The sequence below is a fragment of the Pleurodeles waltl genome, chromosome 1_2 (assembly GCF_031143425.1).
Source record: "Pleurodeles waltl isolate 20211129_DDA chromosome 1_2, aPleWal1.hap1.20221129, whole genome shotgun sequence".
NCBI lineage: Eukaryota > Metazoa > Chordata > Amphibia > Caudata > Salamandridae > Pleurodeles > Pleurodeles waltl.
Genome location: NC_090437.1, coordinates 1,301,562,059 through 1,301,587,176, shown reverse-complemented (window position 1 = coordinate 1,301,587,176; position 25,118 = coordinate 1,301,562,059). Strand labels below are relative to the sequence as shown.

The following is a 25,118-nucleotide window of genomic DNA, read 5'->3' as shown; positions in this document are numbered from 1 at the left end:
ATTGTTCAAACTTTCTTTCATTCACTTCTTCATGCATGCTTACAGCATTTATCATATTGTTTTTACCTTTCCGTTCGGATCTTTTGGCTGCAAACCAAAGGCACGGACAATGTAGATCCTTACAAGGCACTCCTGGGGTCCCCGGGAGGGAAGCTGATGGAACTGGCGGGGAGGCATGGGCACTGATGGGTCATCAGGGAGGGCATACATCTTGAAGGTTCCCTGCAAACATGTATTTAGAAAGTTACAATCACAGTTTTCTATCACCAACTATTTAATTGCAAATGATTCAAATCACACTCATGTATTAAAGAACTTTATATGGATGTATGTATTGGAACTTAAATATTGGAGATCTATATTGGAAGCAACTGAAAGCGATAGGGAACAATGCATGATGTGGGTCAGAGGATTGAAGGCACAACAGGGGAATTATCTCTTAGTTAGGTCCTGGGTTTAAGAATGAGTTAAAAGATCCCTTATCAATGTTACTTTAAAAACTGCAATGCTCCTTGTAGATTAATATCCTGCTGAGTGGTAACTTACTTGCATAACTGGAGAAGATGGGCAAGATTTAATGATCACTTCATATCTTTAAATCACATTCTTTCCAGAACTTGCCTTGAAGTCAGCAACAAATGTGTTGCCTATGCAGTAGCATTTTGTTTGTATACAATGTTTCCCACCTAGAATATGTTGTTTGCTTCAGATAATAAGGGTTTCCCAAAGGTGAGGGGCATCCAGACGTTGAAGAGTTTTTAATTAAAACCCACCGATATATTCATCTCAAATAGAACCATACCTGATAAAATGTACCCGCTTCATCCCTATCTCTGGCTTTCCTAACATCTGTGATGTGATCATGGGCCTCGTGTCCCCGGTTGCGCTTGCACAGTAGCATTTGAAAATATAGACATTAAAAACATCTTTTGGAAAGCACAGCTTCAAAAAGATATGGTACTATTAGATCAACCTTACATAAATATTTCTGTATCCACATGCTTGTTATAACTCAAAATTGTTTGGTGTGAAGATATTTACGTAAAGTAAAGGTTTTGGAAGTCTGTGTTTTGAACTATGTCTCTACGTTCTATGTTTTCACACAGAACAGCTTCCAGTAGCTGGCTGACAAGGGCAGGTTAATATTCAAATGTATGTGTCTTATCATCAAAGACCATAAACCTACTTGAGGTCAATATTTGCCACTCAGAGGCCGACTTACTAGATGGCAACGGCGGCAGGACCCTAATCTCCATCCGGCAGACGCTGCCTTTATAGAGTCACCTCCCCCTCTCTCCCATGGCCAGGGCATCAATAGTTAAGATGCTGGTCCTCCCAAGGCTTCTGTATTTCTGTGGCGCTACCCATAATACCTGTAAAAACTTTCTTCTGGACTCTAAGGGGCCTGGTAACTGAACTCATACAGGAAATGGGACGCAAAAGAGTGTCCCTCACCGCTCTTCAGTGCCCCTTGTTAGAGGGTGGCCTGGTGGTTCCTGATATGGAACGCTATTTTGCAGTGGCCTAGCTACAATGGCCGATGAGTTGGATAGCTGGGGATAACACAATGGAGGGTGCCCTGGTTCGATCCGAAATAGGTGACAATGATATACTTGAGTGGCTCATTTCCTCGGACCCACCCTCCAGCACCCTTGGACTGCTCACCCGTACTGCAAAACTATTTTGGAACCGTTTTATCCAACCTAGAAGGGCACCAACCCTGTATTCCTCACAGCTCCCTTTGTGGAGTGTACCCCAGCTGCAGCACCATGCAGTACCTCCAACAGGTACACAACTTTACCCCATGGAGAAAGAGGGGGCTCACCCTCATAGGAAACCTATACATTGATGGCTCCTTACGGTCCATTCAACGCCTTACAGATTCAAATGGACTAGGACCGGGACAGTTTCTCATGCATGATGCAGTAAGGGCAGTGATTGGGGAAGTCTGGAGGACTGGCCCGTCCAAGCGATTACCGCACAGAGGGCTACACTGCATGCTGACCCACGGCCTCAGTAGGAGAGTGGTCTCAATACTCTAGATGGCCCTGCAGGAAATCCACAGTACCCACCTCTCGCACAGTAAAGCCAGGTGGGATGACTGCCTGAGCTTCATTCACAGATGAGCAGTGGTCGATGGCCTTGGAACGGGTGAAATATATATCATGCAATGCCCTTCTAAAATACTCTTTTTAATTACACCCATCAAACACACCTCACTACCCATCGCCTGCACAGAATATTCACAGTAACACCACCCCTTTGCCCGAGATGTGGTCATGACGATGCTCCTTTTCTTCACATGATATTGGAGTGCCCGCCACTCAGAACCGCCTGGTCCTATGTGATGCAGCAAATCTCAGAGATAATTGACGCACTGCTCAACTCAGATCCACTCCTTTGCCTGTTAGGGATCACGAGGAGAACTAAACAGATCAAACACTACTTAAAATTTGTAGACCTCGCTTTAATATTATTTAAACAGTTGATTGTTGTGGCTTGGAAGGTGCCCTAGCCTCCCGCGATCGATAACTGGTTACGAATGACCTCACGTTGGGCCCCAGCAGAGGCTAGCGCTCTGGCACATGATCATAAACGATGGGGAGGGAGTGGGCTAGCCACGCACTGGGACGTACTTGCTGAAGTTATCGGATAAACTGACCTCCCGCACCACTAGGGACATGGGCACTAGTAGCCCACTCCTGGCTGCCGATGTGCGGACTCTGTGCAAGACATCACTCCATCACCACAGCGGGTTTGGCACCACTTCCTCTTGCCCTGGCTGTGCCTCAGTGGGATCTGTCGGTGAAGGCCCCTGCGACCCCAGACGCACAACTGAATGTACCCCGATACACGCACCACCTGCTTCCAAATAACTAAGACTCTTCCTTGACACAGGTTATCTCATGTGATACAGTATTGATATAATTATACAGAACAATGGCCACTGAGACACAATTAACTGTTAATTACCCCTTTGTTCCTTTCCCTTATCCCTCTGCATGGTTGATAGGGCTCTCCTTGGGCATGCTATGTAACATGAAGGTATCTTGGTCACATTTCTGTCACTCCGAGGGGAAATAATGTAAGCTGCCGCCTACACCGTTTGTAGTTGACAATGATTACATTGGCGTTGTCACCGCTGAGTGGCCCATTATATGTATTTACTTGTGTCAGATCCTTTGCTTATATGCTGAGATGCCCTTGTCTGTATATGATTTCTGATTGACCCTATTATGTATGATGCTTGCTTGTTCTTCTCTTTCTCAAAAATGCCAATAAAATATTTTTTTTTTTTTAAAGATCATAGACCTTGACACCAACATTGGAACAAAAAAAACTATAACACCTCATCACACAGTCACAACCCTGCAACAAGAGGATAAACTGTTGAGGTCACACATGTTTTCTATCTATCAGCCATGGCTGAATGTATTGTCCCTGAACCCGCTTGTGCTCGATGCTGATTATGTCTAATCCAGCCTTCTGACGCGAGCAACTACTTGTAAGAACAGTGCCTTCAGGTGACTACTGTTTCATAGTGTGCTACGTAGGAATCTTCAAACTACATTAACATTCAGTCCAGAGACTACCTCTACGCTACCTCAAAAGTGCTGTGGTCAGCTTAAAGAGCACATTCCTAGCACATCTTTCATGTACATTCAATTCTTAAATGTGACCACACTTTCAGAGGAACATATAATTCAAGAGATTGATACCCTGGAACGTGGAAGGTAGAGTTATGAAACAACTATGTTTTCAAAATATTTATAAATACAGAGCTGAGCCAGCTATTGATCTGGGGGATGGGAATTACATATCTACCTGGCTATCAATCGGGCAGCGTGGGACCAGCATGAAAACAGGGGCCTAAAGAAGAAATGAATGGACGTGGAGGATGTGTGTGACATATTGAGGAATCCTGCCCTAACATCACGTAATAGAGCATCGATCCCGGCATCTAGGGATACAACTCCAGGGATCTCTAGTTCTGATTATATCTTTCTTGCTGCAGCACAGTGTTTCTCACATTAAGATATGATACATGTGGGCAGATAATTTTACAATGCAAATACATCTAAGGTTACATCTTCCTAAAATGTTTTGGCAATATTGAGTGCAAAGAGCTGAGCACCAACTGCTACCCTTCACGGTATGGGTGAATGTATTGTACCTGGAGGTCTCTTGTACTCGATGACCATTATTTTTTAATCCAGGCTTCTCGCGCGAGCAACTACTTGCAAGAAAAGTGTCTAAAGATGACTATGGTTGACTATTGTATAGTATGCTATGCGGGTGTTCTTAACTCAATTTACCAGAGACTACCGCCACACCAGATCAAAAGTGCTGCAAACAGATTAAATGGCATGTTCTTAGCAACTCTTTCATATAATACCTTCAAATCTTAAGTTAAAAATTACTGTGTTTTGGCAATATTGGGAGCAAAGATCTGAGCAACAATTATAACCCTTCAGGATATTAGGTGTTCAAATCCACATGTTTTCTGTGTCATGTGAACACTGCCCAGCGAGCAAAACAGTTGGGGATATTTATGTATGGAGGTTTGTGAAATTTATGTCTTCAATTCTTCATGGAAATGATGAAAGTAGTGTTCAGTCAAACAGAGCAGCCCATTCACATCCGGGATATCTGCAAAGTTTATGTAACTCTGATATTCTGCTGAACATCAATTCACGGCCATGTTCTACAGAACCTATGGGAGTCTCAACGCGTGAGTAATGAGACCTGAAATAATAAACACAGCTCTGAGCTTCAACAACGCCTTTCCACCACAGTAGGAAATGGACTATTGGTCATGACGCGGGCTGGCTCCCTCGGTCCCAAACAAATGCCAGCCTTTCAGCAGCTCAGAGATCAGAAGCAAATCCAACCTTGAATTCGCCCACAACAGTAGGATCATCGCTTTCATCCTGCGTCTTCCCACGATGTAACTTGAAGGTCTGACAAAAGTCAGTAAGGCCACCGTGCTCCTCCACACTCTCTAATTCTGTATCATAGACCTAGAAGATGAGGGAAATGAACCAGCATAAGAGGTCGAGTTGGACAACAGGTAAGATGTACAGTGAAAGCAAGGAGGTGGGCATTGGAGTGGGCGTGTCACCTTATAGTTGAAACCAGCCCATCTCTACCACTTTATTTATGTATTATTCTTTTGTATGGCATTCCTACAAAAACACTTGAAATGAAACATACAATACACATTGGATGTATTAAATAATGGGGTGCAAAGATGTAAAACCTTGCCTATTCCAGCTGTGTGAAAATGTGTCTTAAATGTTAGCAATTTTTTCCACAAGTGTTTATGTTAATGTTCAACAGGGCAAGACACAACAATACAAATGTTATATAAAGAGTAAGGATTCAACCCTCTAAAGGGATACAACACAACCTCAACATACTCTTGCCTAAACCGACATGAAGGATGATGCAGAAGGAAAATAATAGTGCAAAGTGGGTTTTGCAGTAGAAAAAAAACATCAAAATGTACGTTTGCTCTAGGGTTTTCATCAAATAAAGTTTTTGAAGCATAGTTTGTCCTGCACACACTTTTTTAGGGGAAGTAATTTACCACCTCTTAACTAGACAAGCTGTGTGAAGTGTCAAAACTCACACAGGTATTTATAAAGATCCAAATCACATCCTTCATTAAAACCAGAAAGGGTGCACCCTGCCTCACACTCCAGCATGCAGTCAGCCCCAGTGCATCATGGTAAATGCAGTACAAGTTCATGTTTTATCCATAAAGTAAACTAAAGTTTATGCATGCTGGAGTGTGAGGCAGGGTACTCCCTTTCTGGTTTTTCTGTTTATGAAGGCTCCCTTGAGCCAACCAGCTGACAAGCTCTGGTTGAGCACCTGTGTGCAAGTGAGTGGTGCACAAACCTGGGAGGACTTTTGGCAGCATTTCCAGCAAACCCACAGACAAAGCCGCTCTCTGCTGATGAAGGGCTGAACCCAGAAACACATGTCCAGGGAATTACAGCACTTGCTGCACCTACTAAGGTTAAAAACTTTAGTTTACTTTATGGATAAAAACTAACTTGTACTGAATTTACCATGATGCACTGGGACTGACTGCTTGCTGGAGTGTGAGGCAGGGTGCTCCCTTTCTGGATTTTCACATCCCTCATCAGTTTGGTCTTATGGGCGCAAAGCAGTGAAGAGTGTGGATATTCTACATGGTCTAGATTTTTAGCTTATTTTATTTATTCCTTCATTTACTCCTAAAGGGGATTCCTAGTGACATTAAATAGGCTGCAAGTGCGAGACTAGTTATCTGTGACGTCACTTGGAAGCTAGAGGCAGAAACCCCCCCATTGTGGGTAGCTGTTGACCACAGAAAGGCAGGCAAAGGTAGGAGACTGGCATTTTTTATACAACCACCTCCCTTGACTGCGCTGACGATGGGGGGAAGTGGTGGACCAGTGACTTCCACAGCAGTAAAAATTTAACTTATCTTAAAGTGGTCATTCATCTGGGTGGTCAGTAACTTGGCTTACATGCAATGTTAACTTTCCTGGTTCCACAAACACATCTTTACCATGTAGTTTCACATAATGAAAAAAGTACACAACCTACAGACTTTCCTTCCTTTGGTTGGGGTTCTTCACCCCAAAGTTTCTCCCCAGATTAAAGGGTTCATTTGATTTTATATTAATCAATGCTGTTCGGTTTGCTAAGTGGTAGTCACAAAATGCAGACCCCGTTCCCACTCAGCGTTTCACCGACAGCTCAGCTCGTACACCGCAACCTTCGGCTGCCTTTTTCTACTTTTTCCAGTATTTGTTCTGCACTAGGCCTCTCCTGAAACAAGACCAAACTATCATGCCAAATTAATAATAATATTGCTAAATATTTTAAGTACAGTCAGATACCCGGAGCATGCCAGTTGTAGAGCTGCCACTGAAGTTCATTCTGGGTGCCGGGTGAACAGCATCTCTGTGTGGTCACAGACAAGGCCTTGCGACAGCCAAAAGTGCTCACACTAAATGTCAATGTGACTCACACTTGGACAGCATTTCATGTTCCACAGTCCCTCACCACCAAAAGATGTTTGGGCTGGCACAGTTGGTATTTTCATCATGACAGGTAATGAACAGTGAGGAGGATGGTGAGAATGTGCTGCAATGTAGGAGAGGCTGTGTGAAATTCCAAAGTAGAAGCACACTCCATCCCAGTGCAGAAAACTCTCCTCTATCTGGGCTGAGCAAAGGTGCACTCATGGTGGTTCCTGTTGGTGGCTAATAGTTGGTTCAGATTTCCAACACAACCTCTGTGCCAGCGAGGGTGTGGTCCAGGGTTCGACAGCATGCATTCCATTTCTTTCAAACATTGCTGAAGAATGAACGAAATCAGAACTAAGAAGGATGCTGACTCTTTCCAGCATCACTCAGATTTGCTTTAGATGCATAAATAAACTGGAAAAGAGAACTGTTAAAGGTAAAAATCAATGCACTCTAGGGCCACCTTTTAACCTGATCCCTCACCTACTAATGGCAACTCCAACTGGATCAGAACAATGTTTCTGTCCTTGTGTTGTACGTATTACATCACTGATAATTTCAACGTTGCATGGGGACTCATTGAAGCTGCCATAGGGCTGAACTGAGAGGGAAGAAAAATGCATCAGGTTCAGTTGCCCTAGGCGAAGTGACACTATGCTCATCTTCTCCCATTGCTGTAGGACCAAGCTGGGTCCCATATTTGCTGCTTGTGAGGGTCTTTGACATACTAAGCTCTTAACACCATAGATGGTCACCTACTATTTCCTATTTACCAGCAGAGTCAATACCGAAGTCTAAAAAAATAAGGCCCGTATTTATGAAAAATGCTGCACAACTGCGCTAACGCAGTTGTGCGTCATTTTTCATAACGCCGGCTAACGCCATTCCTTAAAGCCATCCATGTGCCATATTTATGTAATGACCCACGATGGTGCTAAGGAATGGCTAGCTTAAAAAAAAAAAAAGATGCTAGCCATAGGGGCAGAGGGGATGGCGTTAGGGGGAATGGTGCTAGTGGGTCTGAAATGACGTTTGGCCCGTTAGCAGTAAAAGTTTTGCTGCTAGCCAGCCTAGTGTAATTTACTAACGCACAAGCAGCCAAAAAATGACTGCTGTCTAAGTTTAGACAGGAGTCATGCACACCACCCCAATTCCCACTACAGGGGGGCAGTTTCCCCTGGGCAAGCCCAAAATACCCAGTGCCAGACAGAGGGGCCCATATAAGGGGCCCCCAATGGCACACCCCACACATACACAAACATGTGGGAAATGCTCCCTCGTGTAGTGTCCCTGTGGTGCAGGGGGTAGTGTTGCTGGGGCTTGGGGTGGGCATCTTTGTGCCCATTCCATGGTGTTTCACCATGGAAATTGGCCTACCTGCACTCTAATGCCTGGTCTGACCCAGGTGTTAAATAATGGCACTAAGCAGGCTTAGTGCCAGTATGTAGGTCCGCCTCCCACCCGGGCGTTGTTTCTGCGCCGGGATTTAAATATGGCTCTTGGGGGGGGGGGCTAGTGTTATGTTTAGGATGGGAACACCTACCTTACATCTCACTGACGCAAGGTGGGTTCACGCATCCTAAACATGGCACTAACTCCAATATTTTGATGCTAGACGAGTCTACCATCAAAATGTAAACACAGAGTTAGGTTAGCCCCACCTTAGGGCAAAAATAAATGGCGCTAAGGTGACACTTGGCCTCCCTAAATATGGGCTGAAGACCCAATAGGTTCTGGGTGTGGGCTGCATGTACTACAGCAGCAATGGCTTTGAACCACTGAGTAAAATACACCAGGACACTCTAGAGGGGCTGTATCTGCCAAGTTATGGTATTCGGTCATCCCTTAAAGATGCAGAGGCAATCACCCTCGGCCAAAAGAACATACAGCAAATAGACATCACCTAAACATTATTGGTAAGCTCTCTCTGTGTTACCAAATACAGGTTGCTAACAACTGCTTAATTTCTGTGGTTCTAAATACCGCTGGAGTTGGTTTTCTTCCCACTAATTGGTCGGAAACAACTTTAATTCCAATTTTTAAGAAGGGTAGAAAGAGTGACTATACATGATATCCCTTTTGGACTCATTGGCTAATCTTATGGGCAGAGTTATTTTACAGAGGCTCAAATGTTGGGTAGAATAAAATTCCATCCCAACAGAGCGTCAGTATGGGTTCAGAAGGAGTCTGGGTACAGATGAACAATCTCTGAATTTGAATCACTTAGTAGCAAACTATACAAGGACAAAAGATTTATCTCCCCACCTGTTTTTCATGGATCTGAATTGCGTCTTTGACCTGGTAAATTAGAATAAGCTGCGGCAAACTTTGAAATCGTTAGGATATCCGGACGATGTAGTGACACTATTAGCAAGGATGTATGATATAGTCCTAGAGGAGAGTGCGCATCGGCCTTTGGAATAAAGGGCGGGGCGTAAGAGAGGGATGTCAATTTGCACCCTTTTTTACCTTTATACTAATGGGGTGGGTGGAGAACTTCTGGTTCTTTGTACAGACTCTTCAAAAGCCTGTTCCCTGGAAGGACCCAATACTATTATACGCAGATGATGTTGTACTGTTGTCACAAACTGCGAACGGCCTTCAGCATCTTATTAATGCCTTTACTGTGTATATGGTACATAGGAAGAAGAGGGATCTAAAGATTAATTTAAGGAAGCGTTTTACAATGCTCTGTGAAAATGGAAGACCAAAGACTCGCCCCCATCATACAGAAGGCATACATTCTCACATTCAGGTTTCCAGTTTACGGCCGCAGACACATGGGACAAGCAGGGAGAATGTGCCCAAACAAACCTGTTACGAGCAACAGAAAGGGTATTAGATATGCCACTAAGTTGGGTACTAAACCCATCTGAGAAATGTTGGCTATATATGAAAGTAGGTGTTCTGCTGGTGCCACGTATGAGGTGGGACTACCAGGATTTGGTAAAACATTGTTATTCAAAGACAAGAAAGTAAATTGCTGAGATTACCACTTGCAATCCCACAATTTACCTCTGTGTTTGTTATACATAAAGAGTTGGGAATGTCCCATATTGTGGATATTTTGCACATAAAATCGGTGTTTCTCTGGCATGCCGTCTGGGCTAAGACAGAGACTTTGCTTTCCAGAGCTATATTAAAAGACTGTCTTTCCCATGATCATGTCCATAAAATTCCATTGCTTTGAAACATTAAAGATGTCCTGAATACGTTGGATAAATCACATCTTTTAGAAATGCCACAGGTTTGTTATTCAAAAAATGAATTAAAGACTTTCCTCAATGGTAATAGAGCATACAAGAAAGTATCAATATAAGCTTTTTAAATCATTTAGAGGTTCATCAGACTGACGGAATTAAATTTTATCTTTTTAATGTTTGGAGTTTAAAGCATAAATATGTTGTAACATGGTTCAGTCTCGGAATATTCCGCCATATGGTGGTATTCCCTAAAATAGGGCACTGGAACAAAGAAAAGCTACTTTACTCATGCAATGGGATATCAATACAATAAACATTGCACCAAATGTTATTTTGTCATTTTTTACGAATGTATATTAATTTAATAAGACAGATTTTAAAACTACTGTTTGTAAATATGAATATTATTAATTAGAACTCAGCCTTATTATACCTGTGTTTACTGGATGATTTATCAGTCATGGTCATGTCTGTTGTCTCACCAGAGCTACAAGAATGGAAACGTTTAACCTGTTGAATTTTGAACCCTGGATTTCTCAAATTCAATGGTTTACACTGTGTTGCTGATAATGTAGGTTTTTTTCTTCTCTTTTATTGATTCTTCCTTTATGGTTTATTTATTGTATAAACTGAATAAAGATTGATGATGATGATGAGCTACTTTATTTGTAGACAATGTTTACATTTGGTAAAAGTTCCACACATAGCTTCCTTCCCTTTTACCTAGGTCAGTAGGTTACCTTTTGACTTCTGTGGACCCCCACTTTATCATTACTGGAACTCGGGGACCCCCAGTGAATTATTATTGGAATACGGGGACCTCCCACAGAGTCATTACTGAAAGCTGGGGACCTAATCTGTTAATATTATTTAATTTTCTAAGCAGTCGCGGACCCCCTGAGGAGGCTTTGCGGACCCCCACGGGTCCCCGAACCACAGGTTGGGAACCACTGATCTAGGTAATTCAATAACTTTAAGGAAAATGCACATTCTATGTTTAGGAGAACAGTACCCCATATGGAGGCTGCATTGTGGATAGATCTTAGCATCTCACAAACTACTCACAAGTAGTCCACACCAAAACACAAGATGGAGGACACCCCAGTGAACACAGCCTTATTTTCCACCACATGCTGGTTATGGATGCGAGGAAGACACTTAGAAAAATGAGCATATAATATATAACGGCTTGTTTATGTGCAGAAAAAAAGTGTACATTCATGGAAACTGGGAAGAAATACTTCATGAGATTTGCATTGCAAAAGTACCGTAACCTTTTTTATTCCACACCTGGAAAAAGTAATTTTGGTGGAGAAACTTGCCCCTACGCCCACATCTAAATTGGCACTCTATCCCACTGTTTTAAGATACATAGGTTGAGCCCTATGTAGCCCTCAAGAGTAAGTTTATACTGCTTCTTTTAGTGTCAGTATGAATTCTGAAGATAGTTGAACATGTACACTGTTACTTATCCAGGACAACAAAATAAATTACAAACAGAGGAATTTGTGTGCACATCTGTCTGTTATTTAAGCAGATATCATTTACCTGCAGAGTGTCAAAACCTTTCTCCAAATAGGTACCACATTTGTCCTTCTCTCCCGTCGATGCATAGAACTTGCTCCACCAGTCTATAAATTCTTCTTCCTGTAATCGAGCAATTACAGTTACAAAGGTGCAATGCGCTTGAAATCATGAGACTTGAGGACAGAGTATAGATAACAAGAAAGACATGAGCATTTATTATTGACAACCAAAATAGAACATGCCTCTGAAGATGTCAGCCTATAAAACATTGGTACAACATCATAAATCAAAACTGAATTGCTCTTGGGGCTTTTCAACTTTTTTCAACTAAAGAAAGATCCTTTAGCTCTGAATTTACTTCATTCAACGATCACCACATTTCATACAGTGAAACCTTTCAGCGCAAATTCCATGGGAACAGAATTTCATTCTTGTTGGTTAAACGTGGCCAAGGTTATAAGTCCACACGTACTTCTCATTCACGTTCAAGCTAAATGTTAAGAAAGTTGGGCCCAGATTTATGAAAAGTGGCGCTCCACCTGGTGCAGCGCCACTTTTCTTGTGCCCTTTAGCACCCCCGTAACGCCACCATATGTGCGCCGTATTCCAAATACTGCGCTCCATGGCGGTAGACAGGGGGACTAGCGGCATAATTTTTTACGCTAGTTCGGTGCTTTGGAGGACTAGCGTCAAACATTTTGACGCTAATCCTGCAAAGCACTCAGAGGCCCATTGAACACAATGGGAGCCGCTTTTTAATGTTTGCACTTAGCACACATTAAAAAATACCGATAAAAATGGCGCAAAGGAATCTCAAAGATTCATTGAGACATTTTTGTGGCCCCCCCCAGCACTGGAACGGAGGCATGATGTGGCACAAGGGGTTACAAAGTGGTGCAATGCGTGCATTACGCCACTTTGTAAATATGGTGCGACGTTTTTGCCCTTCTAATGCCACATTAGCGTAAAAAAAATACGTTAATGTAGCGTTGGAATGGTGCTATGCCACCTTAAATCTGGGCCTTGGTTGCTTAATCAGATTATCAAGTAATTATTTAACATTTTTGTTAGTTTTCAGCAACCTGCCAGCAGCATGAAAGCAGCGTTAGGATTGGACGCGGGATAGGCTGGGAGATTCGGGCTGCAGTGGAGGACCGAGGAGCGGATCGGAGCGGCGTGGCGTGGCGAGAATGGTACGTTTTTTTTTCTTTAATTACAATTTTTTTTTGTTTTATGTCCCCTTCCCATGTGCCACCCCACCCCTCTCCTGCGGGCCACCACTGGCCCTACTGCACCACCTAAGAATTTTGCCATAAAAATATAATTCATTGACTCAGTATAGGGTTCACGCCTAACCGGGGGTAAAAGAACACCTGATGTAGAGGGCATATGACATATATTTTTTATGGTAAAGCGAGCAAAAGGATGTGTTCTTTTTTGTTTTTAAGTCAGCAGAGACTTTTGAAAAATTCCACAGGCACATCCCAGCACACAGTGATGTCTTGTTTTGAATTTTTTATTACACATCTTCGCCAGGAGAGTGGGATGATCGGAGAAATATTCTGAAACACTGCTGCACATAATGATGTCTATTTTAGAAATTCACAAAATTCCATCACGCTGACATAACGGAGAGAAAACATGGCGAGGCTTTTATTTGCGTCCTGGCTGCAGCCAGGAATAGCGACCCGAAATGAATGTCCCGGGCAGACACGGCTTTTTATGGGGGATATTGTGGAAATAACTTTTCGGCTCCGAGGCGCGTGCGCTGTTGACTTTTCCCGCCCTTTTGGCTTCAGGGCCAAAGCACACGTTTAGGCAGCGGGGCACACGTGTGACATTCCGCAAGGGCACGGTAACACGGAAAGTACATACCCAGCCGTGCGACTTACCCACACCATCTTCTGCAGCCACAAGAAAAACAGAAAGTGGTTAGTTTGCCCTCTCAGGGTCACATTCTCAGAGCAGCAGAATCACACCGGCGAGCTACCCCAATCCCTCCCTCAGCTCCTGAGGGGACAACACCGGCGCATACCTAGAGCGCCTATTCAACACCAAAAGGGTTTCTTGGCGCTACTTACATATAATAAAATACTTTCTTTTTTTGTGTATGAGCTCAGTGGATTCTCATTTCTTTTTTTTTTGATAAACAGATTTAATTGAATTTTGCAATAAAGAAACAAAGAAAGCACGATACAATACCATAGAAAATAAGAGAATAGAACGTCCTATATTTGAACTCAGTCCCTGTACTAGTCCCTCTCCCCACCTCCCTCATCCCCAAAGTTCCGTCATCAATTAAAGAGACATCAGCCAATTTAGTAGATAATCCATAGTATGTCCATCATTTGCCCCATATTTTTGAGAATTTTTGGGGGCATCCCCGGCCCCTGTAGATCGGTTCCTCCTGTTTGGCCCACCAATCCATGCCAGTACCAGTGCTTAATTTGTGCTTGTTGTTTCTGGTGCTGAGCACTGGTACTTATTATTGAGGGCCAGGGCTTATTCTTCTGCCTCAAGCACTTGCTGCGAGCAAAAGACACATATGGGAAAGACGGAGGAAGAGAAAAAGGAAAAAGCATCACAAAGGGAGGAAGTAGAAAGCTGCAAGAGTGAGCTGAAGGGGCAGGGAGTGGCTGTAAATGGATTGAAGAGGCCCGAGAGGGAGTCAGGATTACGCTGCCCCAGTATTCCGTGTTCCGAAATTGAATTGCAGCAGCCGGTTGTTTAAGAGGAGGGCTTTGGGCACTGTCACATTTTTATTTACAAATTAAGCACTGGCCTGTACGCCACTGTCTCAACTTCAGGGAATCGGGGTGTTTACATGATTGTGCTATGTCCCTTTTAGCCAATAAGGCTGCAAGTCCCACTAGGGCTCTGCCTACCCGGGAGCCCCCAAGTTCCTCCATCCCACCCAACAGTGCCAATTTAGGAGTCAGTTGGATTGGAGCATCCAGAATAGCTGAAAGGGTGGATTCTTATTTTAGGGACCTTAGAAGCATGAAAGGCTGAGAGGACTCTGGACCTCTGGCCATGGTGTCAAACATAGATACTCTACCGGTGAAATATTAGTTCACTGAGGCACCAGACTGACCTTATAGGAAGGCAAGGATGTCAAACACAAACTCAATTCATAGAAGCAGGCATAAATGTAGACATGCATAAATTATGCTAATGTATTAAGGTTATTTACTCTGTTTGGCTAATTCACATTTTACAACACATGCAGAATTTGCAAGTTATTCAAATAAGCACGTTTTCCAAGCTGCACAGCTGTTTTTCTACCCTTGTGTATGTAAACCCGGTGCACTGCATACAATACAGACTACTGGGAATAGTGAGTTTCACGAATTTCCAATTTATCCTTTGATTACCTTTTTCCATCAGAATATAGTTCCCTTCCGTGTTTCTGTTTTCAACAAAAACCCTGATAAAACTGTTGAATTCTGATGCACTTTATCCAGTGTTCACACCTGCATCACTCAGGAGTGGTCTACATCTGATAAAGGACATATGCAGAATCCAGGGTGAAATGTTTGTGAATGAACAGACTGAGGGCTTCACTTAGGGCCTTATTACGAGTCTGGCGGAGCAGTATCCGTAGGTGGTTGCCGCTTGATCACGACTGGCCCAGAGACCCGTTTTCCTGGGTGAAAGAATACCGCCCCTCCTCCCATTTTACCTAGCCGTAATTCTGACTGGTAAAATTTCATCGTCCCCGTCCTTGTCCCTGGCTCCAACGGCAACACCCTGACTTTTTCTACATCAGCGGATCATTCCTTGCTCCCCACTGTCAGAACTAATGTTCCCCTTCCCTTCCCTAGGGCCAGATGTACAAAGGATTTTTCTGGTTGCCGTGGCCTGATCCACAGAATCGGGCCTTTTGTGACCAGAAAAATGCTTTTTGGTATGTACCAAGCCCTGTTTGCAATCCGGGAACCTACTACCAGGGCCACTGGATTTATGCAGATTGAGCGGGACAAATTATGTGGCAGAGTTTGGTAAATTATGCGGCAGGAAAAGGCAAATTGTGCAGCATAATGTGGCACGCTTTGTAATTATATTAGTTCATTATTCCAACATTTTTAAACTTGATAACACTGTCTGGGCATTGGTTGCACCTCGTTAGTACCATTTTAATACCCAAACGTAGCAAAAAGCAACAAAAAGGTGACCAGTCAAGTTTTGCAAAGGGCCTTTCACTGCACGGCAACACGTCACTGCCCTTTTAGTAACTTATTGATCCATTTGAGCTAGAAGCAAATTCTTTTTTTGTTAAAATCTGCAGATTATGCGGCAGGTGATGGATTATGTGGCAAATGCAGCAAATCTGTAATTTTTGCCACACAATCCCATAATTCCAGTGGCCTTGCCTGTTACCGAATCGCAAATTGTGTTTGCGATTCGGTTTTAGGAAGGGGCGTGTCTAGGGCGTCCCTTCCTAACAATGAATTGCAGTGGTATGTATGAATGTTTTGTGGCCGAAATGGGGTCGCAAAACATTCGCATGTTACCACCAATTTCAAGTTGGTGGTAACCCGTTCACAAAAGGGAAGTTGTCCCCAAGGGACCCCTTCCTCTTTGAGAGTCGTTGTAAAAATATTTTTAAGAGGAGGCAGTGGTCCCAGGGACATTTTTAAAAAATGCTTCATATAAAAGCAATCACAGACATGGTGGTCTGCTGACAGTCTGAGTGTTGGACAATATCAACAGTGTTCTGGCTGTGACATTCTGGGCAACCACCATAACTGTGTCTCTTGCCATTCCCAATGGGCCACAAACCGAGACCTACCTGATGAGTATTAATAAGGTAGGTCTATTTGTGACCCACTGGGAATCGCAAAAAGTGTCAAACACACTTTAGTACATTTCTGTTTGCAATGATCAAATATCGAATTGCAAAAATTAGCTATTTGGTAATAACAAACACTAACATTGGTACATCTGGCCCTTGGTCCGGCAGTTCCAGCTCGCAAAGGAAATAGCAAACTCTGTTTTTGAGCATAGAGAGCGTGACGTTGTACTAACATCCATACCAAATACATCTTTGTATTTTCTCTTTTCATGACAATCTCTCTCTGAAATATTCCTCACTTCATTAGAACAGAATAGACTAATGCAAACCACGGTCTTTGCAGCAGGAAAGCATCCCCTCTGTGTTTCTCCAAATTACATGTTGTTTAATAATTTTGCATAAAAATACAAAGCATTTTAAACTTTAGAAATTCAATAAATGGGTAGTGAAATGGAGGGAGCAGTGCTCTCTGCCTTAACTTTTTTCTGATTTATGGAGGTTTTTGGTTTACAATAAGGGGGTTTTGGGTTTACGTGCAATAGTTTGGAGCACGCCCCCCCCCCACACTCTGTATGTCTCAGAGGGGATGTGAGTGAAAAATCAAACAGACGTGAACATACACCACAAGCCAGATAAAAGGCCCACCATGGCTTTACGGATTTCAAGGTATCCCTCGGGTACCCAATAATCACAAATTAAGCATACACATGCACAACACGTACCACAGCACCTGTGCACAAAAGGCTGGCAAGCGATGCCTGTTTTTTGTAATAGGTTCATGCTTTCAGGTAGAGAGAGACCTAGTGATGTATAACCACATCAAGTTTAACAGATGCCCCGCACCCCCCATCATGTACACACACCATCTGCAGCGTTTGCTAACTCGCTTTAAGGAACAAGCAGATATGTGGTTCAGTGTATGTCCACAGGATGATGCCCACTGGTCCCACAACATACAATGAAACTGCTGGCCCACCTCCTGAGATTGCTGGCCCACTAATTCATATAGACAGGAAAGCAAGACTTCAAGTCCCAGAATCTAAACTGCAGCTGATGGAAGCCCCTGGGCTGGATGACAGTGACTATCATGATAACAGGCCTCTTGACAGTCACGATGATGTCCTGTTGGCAATCCTCATAGTACTAACACTGTGTGCACTCATGACCTTGGTGTAAAGAGATGGTTTTATGTCCATACTATTCCACTCCTCAGCATCATGTGAATGTGGCAAAGAAGGTCACAAAAAACAGCCCTACTCCAATGCAGGAAATGATTCCTCTGTCAGTCATGTGTCTTCCTTTTTTCAGTTTTGCACAGATGCATTGTGTTTCTCAGGCAAAGCTGCATCCTTGTTCAGACCTCACCATGTTGGAAAACCAGAGCTGTTCATTTCTGACTATGAATTCATGAGAAGTGTGCTGAATACACCACAAGCTGTTCCTCGCACAGTGCAATCATGTTGGCTCGCCCACCTTGAGAGCAAAGAAAGTGTCTTCAGGTCAATCCTACATTTAGCTTTGCAACTGTCTGTTGTCAAAGGCCCACTGTGGACAACACCAGCACTGACAGTGAAACCTGGGTCAGCCCATTCCATACACTGGGTGGAGAACTTTTCAATCTTATTTGGTTTTTAGTTACTCTCTGGCTTTGCTTCCTTTTCTTCTTCTTGGGTTTGTCCCTCCCTGGAGGATAGCTTCTTAGCATCCTTTCGACTGGATGACCTGTATCCTTCTGCTGCTTACATTCCTATTTATTTATTTATTTTGGAAATTTGTAGAACGCACAGCTGCCCTGAACACGGGCTTCCCGGGGCTGAACGCACAAGGTGAGAGCACATGACAAAATTAACCAGTTCGGGTCCAAAGATACATTTTCTACTGGGTTGTATGTTAAAACAATGCCGGCATATCACGCATGCCTTAACAACGAGGTCCAAACCACTGATGCGTCTTTACAACGCATTCCTTTCCCGTGCAAGTAATTACAACGACTTGCCTTAGGGAAAGCGACAGATTTTGAATAGCATAATTTACTATTTCAACTCCAGTCTGTGCAACAGTAGGGAAACTGTTGGATTTAAAGTCCAACAACAGTCCAACACGCTTTCCATAAGGCAAGTTGTCGTAACAACTTGCGTGGTAAAGGAATGCGTTATAAAGACGCATTCGTGGTTCGGACTGTGTTGCAAATGTACAGCGTGGTTCGAGCTGCGATGTATAGGCTGTTTCCCTTTCAACTGTTTCCTGAAACTGAGTAGATTATTGCTGATCTTAAGTGGATGGGAGGCCGTTCCAGAGCTTTCAGACAAGATAACCAAAGGACCAACCCCCCTTACTCTTCTAACTCTAGGAACAGTCATCAAAGAAAGATTGTTTGATCTTAAGTCTCTGGAGGCGGTCAGTGGAGTGACAAGATGTTGAAGAATACGTGGGTCTGGGAAGTGCTTTATCTTGTGGGCAATACATGGTGCCTTGAATTTTATTCTTTTTTCATTGACAGGCAATGAAGATGCACCATCGTTGCATAGGCTGATTGAGTTTTGGACAATCTCAACAGTGCTGTGGCTGTGGCATTCAGGGCAACTGCAGCTTTCTGATAACGTAAGAAGGACTGCCCAGGTAGAGTGAATTGCTGTAGTCAAGCCGGAAAGTATCAGTTCTTGGCCCACTGTTCTCTGACAATCCATGGGAAGCCATTTAAGTGTCTTCTGAAGAGACGTCAGAAAGCTGAAATGTGTGCCAGACACCTTTGTAGTGTGGGAGATATGTTAGATGTGTGTCTAAGATGACACTAAGGCTTTTTACTTCTGACTTTGGAGGGGGATGCTCCCCCAAATAAAGGGGCCATAGCATTTGGTCCCAGAGTGTTTGATTGTTTCCGGTCACCATTACCTCTATCTTGTCTCCATTTAACTTGAGGCAGCTAGAGGCCATCCAATTAGTTACCTTTTCCAAGCGGATGCTAAGTCTGTCAAAAGTTGCAAAAGTATTGGGTGACAGCGAGACTACAATCTGGGTGTCGTCTGCATAGGAGACCATTGTATATTCCAGATCACAGATAATGTCTGATAACAGCCGCACATACACATTAAACAGTGCAGGGATCAATGAAAAGACTTGAGGTACTCCACATTTCACCTGGTGTGTCTCTGAGAGAAAGGGCCCTTCACTAACTTGAAAAATCCAATTTACGAGGAATGATCTGTAGCACTGCCCCTGTAACTCCAATACTTTCCAACCTCTGATATAAAATTGGATGAGAGACCGTGTCAAAAGCTGCACTTAAACCCAACAGTATGAGCGTAGCCGACACGCCCTGATCCAATGTTTTGCTTAGGTCCTCAGTTGCCAGCATCAGAGCTGTCTCTGTGCTACATCCCGACTGAAGTCCAGTCTGCATCCATCTGGTGCAGTAATCTACTGGAGTTCAGAAAGTCTGACAAGATGCCATTGATCCGTTTTCCAGTACTTTGCTGACCCCAGGAAGTAGTGAGATTGGCCTAAAATGTTCTACTTTATCAGGGTCAAGCGAAGGCTTTTTCAACAGTGGGCGTATAATCGCATGTTTCCACGGATCTGGAACACACCCACTTTCCAGGGACAGGTTGTAAACAAACGTCAAAACATCTAGAACTGTTTCACCTCCTTTCAGCAGAACTTCTAAAGGGTCCGGATCTAGAGGTGAACCTGACTTGACTGTAGATGCAATTTTCAGGACTCTTTCTGGGAAAGATAAGGGAAAACTAGAGTTGGGCCTTAGGCTGTCTACTTGCAGTATTATTAATCTTAGTTTGTAAAATGTCCTTGGTTTGTGAAACTGCTAACCCTGACAATGAGTCATAAACAAGACTGACCTTATCTAGGAAGAAACTGGCTACCAGTTTGCATCGTTCCTTGGAGAAGGGGGATCCAACTCCTGCAATATTGGGTTTGATGAAAGAATTCGCGATAGCCTATGTTTCTTTAGCCGGATATACAGATTGACTAATCCTGTCGGCGAAATCTTTTAACTTAGCTCTTCGGCTAGCAGATTTATATTTTTTAATGCTTTTTTTATACAGATCCTTTTCCTCCTCATCATATTTGTGTCTCCATGAGTGGGAAGGACAACTAGTTGTTCGAGCTGAATAGCTGCTAAATCTTGTTTGAAGTTAATTACCTGTGTAGAAGCAATGGCGTCCATGTGCATATTTAAATCACCTAATAGAGTCAATCAATCAATCACAACATTTGTAGAGCGCACTACGTACCCGTTAGGGTTTCAAGGCGCTGAAAGGGGGGGGGGGTGATGCTACTGGTCGAGAGTGAAGGTGGCTGCCCGCAGATTGGGCTATGCTCTGATTTCTGGTATTGCCTAAATACATTTTGTCGCCGTTTCAGGCGAACGATATACGAGAAGGCCAGAAAACGTATACGTATGTGAAAGTTTAATGGAGAAAAGCAAATTATCACAATCAGTGATATCAAGTCTGGAGAATTTGCACTCAAGATTGTCCCTGAAGGTAATGGCCCCTCCTACTCCTAATTTCCCAACTCGATCAGCTCTTGCTGTAGCATAGCCAGGGGAAGGCGCTGTAGTGATGCCTGGCCAGCTGTCCTCCTCCAACCAAGTCTCTGTTAAAAAGAGAACTTCAGGGTGCTTTCCTTCCAAATAAACAAACACCTCAGAACTGTGTTTGTGGAGCGACCTACGGTTAAGTAAAAACATTTTCCGGCCAGCAATGGATTGTTTGGCATATGGGGCACGGGTCTGTCTTCCGACAACTTCTTACACGCCAGGCAGATACTAGGCATGGCCTCTTGCCTTTAGAGAATGTGCACATTCGATCTTGGGCATTGGTTTACTCTCTTGAGGGCCTGAGATGTATAATATAGTCGACCTGTTCCATGACAGGCACCATTTGTGGCCCCGGGCAGCCATGTCGGGAGCAGAGGGGATTGCCTTTGGTGCGCCTTCAGCGTGCCGGCAGCACGCCGCCTGTGCGTGTCCGCTGCACGTCCGTGCATCGGGGCTCATTAGGTAGGGTTCCAGGCAGCAAAGAGCTGGGCCGCCAACCAAGATGGCACCTGCTCACGCGCTGATCAGTAGGAACTGGAACTGAACATGGCCAGGTAGAACCTGTCTCCTGAAATCCCCTAGGCACCACTCTCGAGTACCTTAATGTCAACGCAAAGTGCAAAGGAGCATAAGTTTTTGCCTCTCTGTGAGATCAAATATTAATCGCGAGCTTTACTGTGTAAACAAGCGACCGTGCAGTGACAAATGTTATGACTCCAATATTAAAAATCAACATCAGAAGATTTGTAAGGTAGCAGCATTAAAAAACAATATTGAGCTTTAAAACAGTATTAAGATCACGAGCCTCACTGTGCTAGCGTAGTCACCGCCTGGCACCGCGCCTCATTTAGGGAACTCGTGTTTTCCTTTTTCTATTAGTACCCCACGGGAGTGTGCTGTTTGCCCCCTCGAATACCTCTCCCATATGCTCTCCCTGAGGCTTTTCTTTCCTGAATTCCCAGGCCAATTCGTTCCTCCTACCCCTTTAGGTCCGGCTTTTACTTTTTTCATTTAATTTTCATACTCCTCAGCTCCTCCACTGCTCACCTGCCCAAATACTGGTTTTTAATTTACTACTCCGACTGATGTTCACTATTTTGGAACAGTAAATAAAATATAATTTAAAAAATGGCCACTATGTGACTTCATGCATGTGCGCACATACGTGCTACGGCATGAGCATGTGTAAGTCATCACCCTGCAGCAGCTTTTTATTTTGATTTCACTGATGCTGTTCCACCACAGCAGAAAAGTATTTTTGTTTCTGCCAATGCACAGCAGCATTAACAAAAAGTATTGGCAAAGTCGAAGTCTTGAAAGGCTAGACCTATTAGCTTTGCCAATGCTTGTTTTTCTACAGTCCTCGGTCTTTTTCCCATTTTTGTTCCCCTTTACAGCCCTGTGGCCTTCCTGCTTTTTTTCCCGTGTTGCGCTCTAACCTGCTTTTTTGCTGCTTTAGCAGCTGGCTATAGGCCCGCCCACCATAACCTGTAACTTGTCCCCCATCTGTTCCTTCCTATTGGTGGCCAGTGTGTAGATGCAACTGTACAAAGGCAAACCTGTCATAACCTGTCTGTGTCTCGCCCATGCCCAGCACCAGGACTCCTGGTCCTCCACCCACCCACCACACTCTCAGACGTTAATCTGCCTCAGTCCCTGACCACCGGACGTTCCACCCAGCACTGCTTGTGGGGTCTCCACGGCCAACACAGAAGGTGCATTTTCCTTCTCCTGTGTACCCCCTCTCGCCCGCACCCCACCCTGCCGCTACATCCCACTCAACACATAGGACCACGCACCCTCAGTCCCTCACCAGATGATCTATCTAGGTAGAGCATTCTCGCAGCCAAACCCAACTGTCTATCAGCATGGATGCTCCATCATCTCTCAAGGAAATTTCCAATGATCTAGGTGTGTTTTTATTTGTTGCTATGGTAGCCATGGAGGCAATAACTATCAAAAGGAATAAGTGGCTATTAACCTATTCTAAAGGCCACACTTCAGACAGGACCCATTCCTGTGTCGTAAATGGATCAATTTACGATGCGTTGAACTACAAGTAAGCCAAACTCCGTAAGGCAATTTTTCAATCCCTAACTGGGCATCTTGTGGACAACAGATCTTTATGTTTGCATATCATTTGGGACTTGCTGTTTGGTGGTCTGTTTTACCAATATTAGGTATGGTACGAGGTGCAGAGCATAGTTCACTTATGACAAATCGTGTAGGATCCAACTGCATCCATCCTGCGGAGGGAAGGTGGTTTAGGTGTCATCATAAAATGGCATTTTAGTCAATAAGACACAAATGACTTGTCTTTCCCTTCGTATTAAAAATAATGCGTATAAATAGGGAATTGAAACATACATACATGGAGACTGGAGCGAGAAGATGACATGTTAATTACGGTTGAGCTGGTGCTGCCTGCAAGCTACAAAATGAAATGACTCGTTAGCAATGGGGTTAGCGGAACCACAACTTAAGCAACAGCAGCGGAAGCATTGCATGGATGGGATCCACAGTGTGACGTATGGACACAGCTCTGGCAGCAAACAATGCATCGGTAACAGCACATGCTCAGACTCAAACACCACCGCCTGCCTTCCTGGAGTGTGAAGCCTCAGCCCTGAGACCTTTGTGTTGGAGGGTACTCTGATCTGGCATAGGGCACAGGCACTCTTACCAGGACCTCACCTCTCCTCCTGGGAGCTGTGGACAAGACCTGGGGGACTAGATGCCAAGGGATCCACGTCAACAAACAAAACAGAGCAAAAGACTGGAGCACCAAACCACATAATAAGCAATAGATCTATCTATCTATCTATCTATCTATCTATCTATCTATCTATCTATCTATCTATCTATCTATCTATCTCTGTGTATATATATATCTATCTATATCTGTGTATATATATATGTATATATATATATATATATATATATATAGAGAGAGAGAGAGAGAGAGAGAGATGGATATACATTAATATATATCTGTGTGTATGTGTATAAATAGATGAATAGATAGATAGACGGACAGACAGACACATAGACAGACAGATAGATAGACATATGTGTGTTTATGTGTGTGTGTATGTGTATATATATATATATATATACATACACACACACACATATACATACATATATATGTCTGTCTATCTATTTATAGCTATAAATACTAATACTACTACTACTACCTCGGTTCCATACTTTAAATCAATTTAAAATAAATGAATTAAGGAATATTAACTTAACCCTAATGCTAAAACTTAAAATTACTATATGGGATATAATGGCATTATCGTTAGCAGCTTTCACCATTGTTGGGATTTGGATGCACCACTTCCAAAGTGTTGGCACATCGGTATAGTGAACTCAGGGTAGCGGCGTGAGGAGAGATTGGGGCATTTTTTTTGTGGCGAGACTATGAAGTATGGAGAACGCTCAGCAACTCAGGCATTTTGCAGGTCGGTCAGCACACTGCTACATTAGTCCTAGTAACAGTAGGAGTAAGGAAGGGCGCACTCCCAGACTTCATTAGGAGTGTGGCGGAACGGTCTTCTCCATGCACAGAAAAGACTTCCCATACAGCAAAGAAAAAAAAGTGTGTTTTTACATATCTGTCATAAGTACTCCAAAGGAATGCCCGCCATGTGTACAATACTGTGATGTACACATATTGGGTCACGCGCACCCCTACGAATCTATGCTTTGTACAACTTTCAAGGCATACATGCAGGGGATTGTGTGAATCTACAAAACGCATAACAACAGCAAATCATAGGGGTGAATCTACAATGTAGATATTTGCATTTTTTTTGTTTCTCAGGCCTTAATTGTGCCCTTCTCTGCTGTATTACCCGTAGACTCTTCCTCCCTCCCCCCACCCGCCATCCTAACGAGAACTGCTCCTTATTCTCCCAGAGAATCGCGTGGCGCCAGCGGCGACGAGGCGCGGCACACAGAATAATTGTTCGCCCATGACAGTACACCACATCTAAAACCTAATA

At 43.6% G+C, this 25,118-nt stretch overlaps 1 protein-coding gene across 10 annotated transcripts in view; it reads right to left on the bottom strand.

The window, feature by feature from the left end:
- DYSF (dysferlin) overlaps positions 1–25,118 on the bottom strand; it is a 794,684-nt gene that overhangs the window by 75,753 nt on the left and 693,813 nt on the right. For 7 of the 10 annotated variants that reach the window (XM_069205583.1, XM_069205579.1, XM_069205578.1 and 4 more), the window contains 4 exons: positions 23,480–23,539; positions 11,777–11,875; positions 4,893–5,021; positions 67–222 (listed from right to left, as the gene is read on the bottom strand). In XM_069205583.1, coding sequence (XP_069061684.1) covers positions 67–222; positions 4,893–5,021; positions 11,777–11,875; positions 23,480–23,539 — 444 coding nt within the window. The remainder of the gene's footprint in view (positions 1–66; positions 223–4,892; positions 5,022–11,776; positions 11,876–23,479; positions 23,540–25,118) is intronic. The other 3 variants (XM_069205587.1, XM_069205586.1, XM_069205588.1) reach the window with 1 other exon arrangement.